At 39.9% G+C, this 12,022-nt stretch overlaps 1 protein-coding gene across 3 annotated transcripts in view; it reads right to left on the bottom strand.

The window, feature by feature from the left end:
• The window catches only part of dock2 (dedicator of cytokinesis 2), a 121,704-nt gene that overhangs the window by 70,783 nt on the left and 38,899 nt on the right, over nt 1–12,022 (bottom strand). For all 3 annotated transcript variants that reach the window (XM_088380318.1, XM_088380309.1, XM_088380328.1), the window contains 9 exons: nt 11,127–11,377; nt 10,612–10,710; nt 10,410–10,482; nt 10,059–10,162; nt 7,591–7,792; nt 4,106–4,203; nt 3,767–3,856; nt 3,586–3,686; nt 1,566–1,700 (listed from right to left, as the gene is read on the bottom strand). In XM_088380318.1, the coding sequence (XP_088236444.1) occupies nt 1,566–1,700; nt 3,586–3,686; nt 3,767–3,856; nt 4,106–4,203; nt 7,591–7,792; nt 10,059–10,162; nt 10,410–10,482; nt 10,612–10,710; nt 11,127–11,377 (1,153 nt within the window). The remainder of the gene's footprint in view (nt 1–1,565; nt 1,701–3,585; nt 3,687–3,766; nt 3,857–4,105; nt 4,204–7,590; nt 7,793–10,058; nt 10,163–10,409; nt 10,483–10,611; nt 10,711–11,126; nt 11,378–12,022) is intronic.

Genomic DNA, 12,022 nt, shown 5'->3' with positions numbered 1-12,022 from the left:
CAAAGTCACCCAGTATGGATAATGAGGCAGGTTCCTCCCAAACTGAATCGAAATTCTGTATAAAATACAAAATACATGATGAAATGAGAGTAAAACTGCAGCAATAAATGGTTCTGGTTAGGAACTGGCCTCTTTGTCCCTAATAAATAAAACATCTCAGTGTGTGTGAGTCTGTGTGACCTCAGGCTATTGCTTTCCATAGACACATACTCAAAGTCAACACCCTGCCACAAGCTGAAAAACAAGTTGGTAGCGACAGATGGATAAGAGGGAAGTATGACGAAAAGGGGACAATAAACACACAAGATGGGGTGACTGAACAAAAAGTCAGCAGAAGTGAGAGGGAAGCAGCAACAAGGCAACACCAAACTATGAGTTATGACCACATCAGTTCGAGATGACTGAACTGACGTGCTAAGAGAAACCTGCTTGCGAGACAGCGAGAGCGATAAATGTTGGAGGACATCAAGGAGAAACGGGGCAGGGGCTCAGAAGAGGAAAAAGAAACAAAAAGAACAAGATCCAACAAAGCCATGAAAACTGCAGGTCATAGAGGACGGAAGGGGTAAAAAAAAAAAAAAAGAGATGAAAAGTTTCAATGCAGAGGGAGTAGCGCCTTATCGACTTAGAGGTGGTCGCCGAGCGACAGATAGGAGCACATTTATCGGTTCATAGACGCCCTGGGGAGGCGGGCTTTCGGAACTTGGAATGATAGGTAATTCCAAGGACAAAGATATTAACAATTGCTTGTCTAAATATATGTGTGGACTATCTAATAGCACTACACAAGTTTCATAAACGGTGGAGCACTAGTTAGCACGTCCATCTCGCAGTTCAGATGTGCATGGTTCGATTCTGGCTGGAGTTTGCATGTTACCCCGTGCCTGCGCGGGTTTCCCCCGGTAACTCCAGTTTCCTCCCACATTCGAGAAACATGCATATTAGGCCGACTGACCATTCCAAATTGCCCATAGGTGTGATTGTGAGCGTAAATGGTTGTTCCTCCATATGTGCCCTGTGATTGGCTGGCAACAAGTGCTGGGTGTACCCGCTCCAGAATGCCAATAAGCGGATACGCGCTTAGGAAGATGAATCAACGGATTTCAGTTTCATAGACAGATATTTGAATAAACCACAAACTAAATTGAAAGTGATGTCACATGCGGGCAAGGACATATGTTTAGCCATACTTTTACATCCATCCAAACCATCTAAACCAGAGGACAAGAGACAGAGTACACAAGGCCTGGTTGTAGGGCACATAAGAAAACGACATCTCAGTCAAACCTAGATTTAGGAGTACTTACTTAAATATGATGTACTTATTGATTTTATGACCCAGGGTTACTTACTTATAGTGGTACACTGCAGCCGTGCACTCTAATTTTGACCCTTGTCATTGCCCTCAATGCATATTAACCTCAAGGACACTGTAAGCAACACCCTTGGTTTGCTTGTCAAAGTTGATTAGACTGATGCAGGATTATTGGCATGTAGGTGGCACGCTCAAATAATTTACAACTCATTAGGGTGATCAGTGAATAAAAAGCACACAACACACTTACTGGGAGTAGAGCATGCGGGAACGAACGATGAACTTGAAGATGTACTCCAGAGCTTTGAGAGTTCGCAGAATGGCCTCACAGTGCTCCCCTCGACTGGAGATGTCCAGGTACCTCTTCAGCACAGACATCAACTTCCTGCAAGAGACAAGAAAAAGAAAAGCGCAAATGATACTTTTACTTTTCAATAAGTCCATTTTCACTTTTATAGCACAGGGAAGAAGTGTAAAAGTGAAGGAGAGACTAGTCGAGGGGAAAATAGTTTTCACACCTGAGCTGACTCCCTCTCAGATAGTTCACAGCATTTGTGATGGGTATAGTTGAAAAAAATATACAGTTCATAACACATACGTCAATAACACATACGTACAATACAGCATTCAAGACCCCTCAGCGCTAATTTCAATCACAATAATAAACACTTGTGAACATATTAGGGAAAGTTTCTTTCTGGTTTCTGCAACTGTACCTAATGAAATGGTCTTTATCCTCCAGTAAGCTGTCAAACCAAACTCATAAATAAAAACATGGGCCTCCAGAGGTCTGCGACTTATGGCTTTGTGATGCCAACGAGGAATGCCACAAACTATATTTAATCCTCTTAAACAATAAAAGCCTCCCTAAATCGACTCTAATCTTGCCTAACAGTGATCCGGCCGCAGTTAAAAATATGACCAGCTTTATTACCATTAAGTCTTCCCCAGTTTTGTCTCTGCCGCATGACTGAAAGGCGCACCGGACAGGTTTTTATGCTTTTTTTTTTTCCTGTCTATGGAACCAAGATGGGGAATTTAGAATGTAGCAAGGGGGAGTTTTGCATAACATCCTGCAAGAGTGTGGGTTCCAAGCAGCAGTGACCCTCTTAAAGAGAGTGAACATCAGCACACTGGCAAGGGAGGAATAGAGGGCCAGAACAGATGATGAGATGGCAAGGAGTTCTACACCAGCTTTACACCATACCCCTCCACACAAAAAAAATACCAACAAGAATTCATCAAAATGATTTATCCATGTTTACTCAGTAAAAAACATAAACCAAAAATCAATTAATGTTTTTTGTACCTCATCAAAAACGCTATTAGTAGTTCATCAGAAGCAACAGTGATAAAAGCAGTCAAATAAAAATATTTTATTTTATGAAACACGAGATTCCCAGGAGTTCATTTAATTTATTGTACTTAAAAAAAAAGTATTTGTTTTGTTTTGTTTTCCTTTAGATTGTAATGTTACAACTGGAGCTGAAATTGAGTCACTCGCTCCAATTGCAAAAAATCCCCCCAAAACTAATCTACAATCATTATACTGAACTGTCAGAATAAATATAATTAAGAACAAGATTTAGTTTCTTGTGTGTTGACAAGAAGTATAGACATGACCTTAAACATCTTCGCAGGCAATGCCAAAATTAAATTGGCGTTTTAATGGAGCGCACATAATTTTAAAGGACATCTAACTTGAGAGTTCTAATTGATGAAGAATCAGATTCAACGAGAAGGTGTCCTTGCTTCTTATAGCAAGTAGGTCAAATGAGAATTTGTTAATGCATTTAGGGTTTTTTTTTTCATCCCGGTTGCTACCTGTTGTTTTAAATATGCTTTCCAGTAATGTGTACATACATATACATATTTGTACATAGTACATACATGCATACAATATGTACATACATACAGAAAAAATATGCAAAATAAACATTTGCTTTTACTTTAGTAAACAATGACCATCAATCCTTTTTGTGCAATATTACTTAGCAGTTGTTTAATTATTTCTAATTACTTCTACTAGTAACAAATAACAAAAAGTAATTGGATAATAAACAGTAATCGGGAAAAAAAATTGTGTGCTTTATTGCAAATAAGATTATTCGTTTAAATTATTAAAAAGAATCGATTAAAAACAATACAATAGTGACAGCCCTAGTTTTGTTCTTTTGTTTTAAGTTTTTTTTTTCTCAATCAGTGTGTCCACCATTCAGAAAAGGAATACCAACCAAAGAAAAAGGATCATGAATCAAGATTTAACCTACTTGTAGGCTAATGTGGCACTGAAATGCTGCTTGATGTAGGCCTCCAACACAGTGTTAAAATGCTGAAATTTTCTGTCTGCGATCAGACTGATTATATAGATCTTGTGGAAAACAAACAAAAAAAGAAGCATGAGAATCCATGTGAACTAGTCAGATGGATGACACTTTGGACTTGGCTCACCAAGGCGTCAAACACGAGAATGTCGTAGTCATCGGTCTGAGAGTGCTCCATCATGATGTTGAACAAAGCATCCAAGGTGTCCTGCAGGAACTACATACAAGGTAGAAAAGTTGTTGAGTAGAAACGTGCACGGAAACGTCACGCATGGCGCTACACCGATGCTAACGGGCTGCTACTGCCCCACAGAAATTGGTGTGCCTAATTTGGCCTCTACAATATTTAGATATGAAGTAACTGAAGTCAGAAGAATCGATTATTTTTCTCCCCATCCATCATTTATTGGTTAAGCACGGGGATGGGGAAATCCTGGCACTGTGCCAAGCAAAGAGTGTTACTGACCTTGACTACCTCCTCTCCATCGATGAGTTTCAGTTTTTCCAGGTTTTCTCGCAGGAGTTCGGGCTGAGTCCTCCATTTAAGAAGCCCCAGCAGACCCACTGGAACGAGAGCAGTTTATCGCTCAACTCGAAGCTTTTTCTCGTTTCAGAATAAATATTGAATAAAACTTTGGAAATGTCAATGACTTCCAGACTTTGTTTTGTTTGCTGGCAACTTTGTGGGGATTTGGTGAGGCGTGTTAAGTTTTTTTTCGCTTGACTTCCTGGTGACTTTGCAGTGTGCTGTATAATGAATTAAACCTCAGTGACATCTCACCACAAAGAAAATCACAAAAGACAACAACTAATGATATTGAGAAGCATAGCAGAGAAAACAAAAGTAGCTTACTAGAAGGAGGTACATTGACAACATTTAAAGACATATGTATCAAACTGCACATCTGGTGGTTGACCTTAAACAACCCTGGTGATATGCTCAGAGATAGAGGAAGAGAGAGAGAGAAAAAGAAAGAGAGAGACAGAGAGAGAAAGAGAGAGAAAGAGACACCGACAGAAGAGAGAGAGAGAGAGAGAGAGAGAGAAGAGAGAGAGAGAGAGAGAGAGAGAGAGAGAGAGAGAGAGAGAGAGAGAGAGAGAGAGAGAGAGAAATGCCTGCGGTGTAGGTGATTGAAACAAAGGTTAATGTTCATTATGGTGATGGACTTGCTTCCCTGGTAACAGCTGTTGCTTGACACCTATGTCAGATTTGCTTTACTGGCTGGCATGCGAGAAAGTGTGTATATACAATACATTGGTGGATATGTGGTGAACTATATTAGTCGGCGGCCAGCCTGTGTAGGACAGCACAGGACACTAATAGTGTCACATCATCCAGTATAACTTATTTGCCATTGTTAAAATACAATCATGCAGTGATTTAAAACAACAAGTCATTCTAATTATGAAACAGGCAGACAAGATCACAATTACAGAACAAGACCTTCCCCTCAGCTCATATCATAATAACTTTCAGAATGCTGCATGACACACCGAGGGACACAATAGGTTCGTTCACAATATGTGTGACATCACACTATCTTCTTATTGGGAACACACATGTTTTTGTGGGAAAGAAAAGCCAAAATCGGGGTGATATTATCGGTAGATTTAAGCAAATGACTAAAATTTAAATTTTCCAATGTAGAGAAATTTACCAGTGCTTGGGGATTGTGAAAAAAGGTGTACTTTCATTACGCTGTGATATTTAATATGTCATTTTACAAATGTCGATATACTGTCGCATTGTGGTGGTTTTGACAAAGTTCCCCAATGGAGGTAAGGACTGATTAGTACGTCCCACATGTGTTTAACTTGTATGCCAGATTTGCGGATTGCTTCTTTGTTCAAATCCTTGGAGCTGAGCGGGACACCTTTCAATAACAATTCCCATATCCATGCGTGACTGCACTAATAACTTTCCAACAGTAGAGGGGGCTAATACAATTTCAGACGTTTTGGGGGAGTTTGAATACAATTCAGTTTCATGTAGACTGAAAATGTCTGTGTGGAAAATGGCCAAGAATATGGTGAAGGGATTCTGGGCCGAACTGTTTTTCCCCATCTTCACTATCCTATATTACTTTTTCCCAGCTGTACACACAGAGTAAAAATCAGTGGCCCACTTATTTGCTGGTTGTACTCATGAATGCATGAGTGCAAAGGAAAATCAGCACTTAAAGGCTACTTTCGGAGTGTGAATGATTTTCGAGTCTGTGTCATTCTCAAGAAATTACAGTAAACAAACCTTTACATGGGAAAACAGACTGCCTTAGTCTGACTCTGTGAAGTGTCAGTCAAAAAGAGCACGTCACACAAGGTTAATTGCTTAGAAACGAGACTGAACACTGGCCGTAATTTGCATTTCAATAGATAAATTGATTAAAAAGTAAATGCCATGGAAAACCAAACCGTTAACTGAGGGACTGGCTAATTGACTCTTCTGTTGCTTGGATTAATGGCAGACAGACATGGTTATTTTTGTGATTGAAAGGAATAGTGCAGAGAGGTGACGTTAGCAAGTAGGCTAGGTTCATACTGCACGTTTTAATGCTCAATTTGGATTTTTTTGTGTGTAAGACTTCAGCTTACATATTAAATGCGACCTCAGCCAGTCTAGTGTGTGACCCAAATGCGTCCCGCAGAGACTCACACGCGCAGGAGAAGAGATGTCACTCATAACGAAATGTTTAGGGAAGTCTATGTGTTTATGGAAGTAAATGTGGTTGAGTCTGGAGGGGCTCATCTTTTTATCAGCAGAGGAGTGATGTGAGAAGAGGAATAAAAATTGTTAGAAAATGAGGAGAAGCTTTTCAATCGCCCAAGATGTCTACTAAAGATCATGTCGAGTCATTGCCATGCATAGTAAATAAAACATAGATGTGATTGAATTACTTTGTTGTACTTGAATGTCCACTTGATTATTCATGTTTTTCAGTGGGATTAAAAGAGTAAAAATAAGTAATTACTGTAAATCAAAACAATTTTACAGATTCACGGACAGTTTGGAACTCCCACGAAACACTGTCTCCTACACATCCGGGGCTTTGAACAACATTTAGTTTGGATATGCGACCTGGCTGCCATCTGCCATGTATCCCATCTAGAACCGAATAGGAAAATGAGTGTGGTTGGATTAAAAAAACTAATAAATTAAGAAAATATGAATTGAGCAATTCACACTGTCAACGTTGTCAACATAAAATGTGGAATTCTCTTTTGTTTAATGTGTCAGTTTGACAATAATCTTGAACAGTGAGGGACAAATTGCTGGTAGCAAGCACGTGTTGCCACTTATTTGGAGAACTGTGGTCTAGATTTGCATATTAATTTCCACCAAGTTATGCTATATGATAGTCTCCAATTTCTTTACAGGGTGAGTGAGAAAATATGCTAAAAAATAGTAAAAAAGTGTGTTTCAATATGTTTAAATGCGTTTAAAGAGGAAGTCAATTGTAAAATTTTGTGTACAATATGTTCTATGCGGTCCCACTTGTCTGAACTCTGGCATGTGTAAAATACAAAGTAAGCGTCAAAGTCCACACATTTTTATCGATCTCAGCAAACATATTTAACCACTTGCTGATGACTGAAAATGACATCACAGTTGCTCAGGGCTCAGGTAATAGCCAATCACGGCTCAGCTTACATGACCAAACTCATAAAACAGGTAGGGCCGCAGAGAAATTTTATTTTATTTTTATAATTATTTTTTTTTATTTCACTTGCCCTTTAAAACATGTGGGAGGGTTAATTAAATATTATGGTCGCTTCAAATCCTGGATTTACATCCATCACACGTGGGTCGGGAACAGATCAACCGCAATAAATAGGGGTTCACTGTAGTTTGGATTTACAGCATATCATATTTTTCCAGATTTTGTTACTCTTTTGTGGCCAGACGAGCAAGACAAGACACACGCACGCACACACCCATACACACGCAGTTACCATTCTGAGTAAGCTTGGTGGAGCAGACCAGGGTGGAAATGGTGAAGCCATCTCTCGAGCTGACAGACAGGCCCCCACTGACCCCACTCACATTGCTGGTGCTGCGGCTCAGTATAGCCCCCTTGTGGAGGTCTCCATAGTGGTGGCGGGTGGAGGGCAAGGACAAGTAGCAGTTCACATCCTCCATGCGCTTGCTGTCACCCTATGACACCAATGTACATATATTATAATTAATCGTTCTAAACACAATCTAGTCTTGTTTTTATTTATTTTTTGCTCAACATTGAGCAGCATGGTGAACAAGTGATTAGCACACTTGCCTTACACTTCTGAGGTTTATGTTTTGAATCACAGTTGCAGACTTCCTGTATGGATTTTATACTCCACAAAAATCTGGCACTCAACCAATGGTGTGTCGACTTTTTGTATCCAACATATGAGCCCTGCGATTGGCTGGTGACCAGTCTCTCCCTCACACCTAAAATCAGCGAGGGGAGGCTGCAGCTAACTCTAATGAGGGCAAGCGCTATAAATAATGGGTGGATTTCCAATTTAATTTGCACGCCCTCTGATAGTTTAAGATTAACTTCAGCTCCTAGTGACCACTTTAGTGCTAAGCCAATGGGTTCTATTAAATGCGTGCATGCGCGCGTGCGTCAGGGCTTGAAGTGGTACAGAGATTGAGAAGAGTGCTTTGATAATATTGAGCAACAGGGAACAGAGAGACCATCCATTTGTATCGCAGAGTACATCACGAGTAATTAATCTTCACTTCAGTTGACATTTAATCAATAAGTGGACTCAGTTTACCAGCGCTCATTAACCAGGAAATCTATTTAGCTTCTCTCAGCCTGTTTGGGTAGGCCAAGTGTCACATTCAGACATAGGCTACTATACACCTGCTTCTTTTACCAGGTAAAAAGTCAGTGTAAAATGCAGACTTTTTGCATTAGGACACTTTTTATAATATAAACTTTTTGTGGAGGAGAATCCTTTGAATTTTTTTTTAAATTAATGCTGAAGACAAAACCGATTAAACTTCTAAACTATTTTCTAGCATCATTTCTAGAATCTCTGTCTTAACTTGGGTATGGTTGTATGGACAAGCCTGGCAAGCTAATTTTCTTGTCTTGTGTGGACATCATGTTAAAAAAAATAAATACTTTTTGGTACAGAAGTATCTGGAAACCTTCTGCACACGTGTGACGCAAATTCATTCTATTCCTGGCAGTTTCAACTAGCTGTGGCAAAATGACAATTTTTGAAGGACCTATTTGAGACACAGAAATGGCATGTTTGGAGTAGTTGAGACTTGTGTTGTGCTTCCCAAATGCTCTGATGCCACACAGTGTCCGCTAAACAAAATCCCTCTTTTTTTTTAGAATAATAACTTTTACTTGCAATAATCAAATGAAATGTTAACTGTTCATATACAATTGGATATTTCACAAAAGCCTAAATTAATGCAACACATACGTATATTGCAGCAGTTTTCATAATGTAAATGCTCAGTGGGCCCCTAGGCCATACTTTGCCCACTTCTGCACTCGCCGGACCAAAGACATGGATCCGTGCTAAAAGTGAAACCACAATTATTGCACAGTAAAGATCAGCAAATGCTTCAGAAATGCTGTCTTCGCCCTACCTCTCAATCGGTTAGTAAAAATGGCATACATATATGTACCTCAGAAGAGGGTGACATTGTTGTGACAGTTTGAAAGTTATGAAATTTGTCGCAAACTGTTCCCAGTTTGGTTGTGACTTTTTGCAAATACTTAAAGTTTTCAATCAACCGGTACGAACAAGAGAACAAGAACAAAACATGATTGCACCAGAGTCAAACTGTGCATTAAAAAGTATAGAGAAACAGCATTAAAAACTATAGATGTTTTCCACCACATTAAGGAACTTGAACATAGGGAATTAGGGATCTGTAGGCAGGCCATGCAGTCCATTACCAGTTCATCGATTATTCAGTTTGTGTTGTTTGACTCTCGAACGAGAGGCGATTGAATGATTGCCAGCCAATCACAGGTTACACAAAGGCAAAAGAACATCCACTTGCCATTCGCTATGCTGGATAATTTACAGGCTTCATTGAACCTGTCTTTAGAAAATGGGAGAGTGCCAACGTGCTGTCAGAAAACAGACAACCACCCACAGAACACATAAGCAAGTCTAACACAAAAAGGCCAGAACACGAATTTGAACCCCCAACTGCTGAACTGTGAGGCCGCCATGCGCCCGCCATACCATGCTTCCCCATTATGCGCAAGTAAAATTATAAAAAAAATCACAGTTATTTGGCCAATGATAGTCAACATTTATTATGATTGAAGTGATGATACATCATTTCTTCAAGTATTCACTGCGCATCGAGTCTGACCTACTTTTATACGAGAGGCATAGGTGACTGCTCTTTGCTCTTCCAATTTAAAGTCATTTTCAAAATACTCTTAAATCCTAACCTTGAAGACCACAAGGTCATGGAGTCCATCCTGTAGAACCGTCCCGTCATTCTTCATCAGGCGGACAAAGGCCATGGCAAACTTTTTTTCACTCTTGTCCTTGGCTGCAGCACCACGTAGAGGACGGACATGGCAAGAGAGCACATCGGGGAAATAAAGGAATGAGTGGCCGAGAGGGACTTGACAGCTTCCTGTATAATCAAGTGTGTGTGTAATGACTCCTTGGGTCATTTGCAAATTGTTTCCAATCTTTTTGTCCTTTACCATGTCACATTATGCTCAGGGGAAGGGGGAGGAAGGAGAAGATGCAGGGGGGGACGTGTACTGTAAGCAGACGACTGTCAAACTCACACTCTTGAGAGGAGCGGTGTCTGAACATGAAGCGAAGATGGATTCTATGCATTTCCTCCAGAGGGACGGCCACCTGGAGGACAGGAAAATACATCATCTTTCAAAAAGTTGTAGCCTGCTCATTGTGCTCATACTTTTCATGACAAAGCTTTCAGAAGTGAAAGGCAAATTAAATAATGGTACAACTGCAACAACAACACACCTTGAATGTCTCCATCCAGCGGGGTTGTTTGACTTGGTAATAGATGACTGATCTGTATTCACTCGTTGGCTTATCCCCTGCTCCGAGACAGATGGAGTTCTAGAAGTGTAGATAAAAGGAGATGTCATATTCAGATGATTGATGTCAAGTGCACAGTACGGCGACACTGTGACGACGCTCATTCATATCTCAAATCAGCTTTCCCCACTGAAATGAATGGAAATGATACATAATAATCAGTTCCAGCCTGCCACCGTACTTTGAAAGGATGATGGTTTTTTTCAATACAGTTCTTACACAAAATTTTACTAGGCAAGTGTACTTCCTAAAGTGACCATTGAGAGTGGTCTCAATGGAAGAAATACTTGATTATTTGCAAGTGAAATCTCAATGTCAAACAAAATTGTGCATTATTATCTTGTAAAGTCATGTCTTTTGCGTGGTTATTGAATTAGGATGAATGAAGGTGGGTGTAGAGGCTCCATCACTTTCCTATTACGTCTCCTGCTGCTCACCTGTACGACCTTGCCCTTCTCATCACACACGCACATGATGACCTCCACGTTTTTCTGCGTGGTCTTGTTGTATTTGTCGAAGTCGCCACCTTGCAGCGTGAGGTAGATGTCATTGCGCACATCTCCCGGCATGATGATCTCAGGAAAGCCCAGCTTGCGTGCAACCACAGTACTGCGGTCCACCAGGTGAGGATATTCTTTGCGAATTTGGACGATGTCACCAACCAGGGCCTTCATGGTCACCCAGAGTCCTGGAAAGACCACATTTTAAATGTGTGGTCACTATTTAACTGTGTACATATGTAATTGAGACAGGAAATCATACAGTTGATTAAGTCAATCAAGTCCTGGTGCATTATAGCCTTTTGATAATGTGTTTTCACTAGCTAAGAAAAAAAATGTGTCAGTGTTTTTCTCCTCTTTTCTCACATTGCCCTCTCAATCATAACGCCTAAACAGGCAGAAGAAAAAATTGAACACTTTGCACATTTGCAGTAGAGTGAAAGAATATTTGTCATTAAAAGATAATGGATAGATCGTTGGATACTATGAATAATACAACTGCAGCTTTAAATTGGTTTGTGTATAACTGTACTATCAGTTTAGTTTTTCTTCTGGCAATGGTTTGCCATAATGGTTGCACCAAATAGAAGAAGAGCAATTTCCACATTTTTAATGTTTATTGATTCGGCGAGACAAAATATAAAACTGAAAAATTTATGAATCTGAAGAATTATTTTCTTATTATTCGTACTGATTTGCTGTGGTTCAGTGATAAGATTAATTCTGAGTTAAAATCTTACAGTTAGTATATCTTGGAAACAACCTTTATGCACACACAGCATCTGGGTTATGTGCTGTGGGAGGTTTTAAACAATACAAACCAAACACAATGA

This window comes from Syngnathus floridae, chromosome 1 (assembly GCF_059516105.1).
Source record: "Syngnathus floridae isolate MCC-2025c chromosome 1, RoL_Sflo_1.0, whole genome shotgun sequence".
Lineage (NCBI taxonomy): Eukaryota > Metazoa > Chordata > Actinopteri > Syngnathiformes > Syngnathidae > Syngnathus > Syngnathus floridae.
Note: the sequence above shows the minus strand (reverse complement) of the source record. Positions and strands in the feature narration are given on the sequence as shown.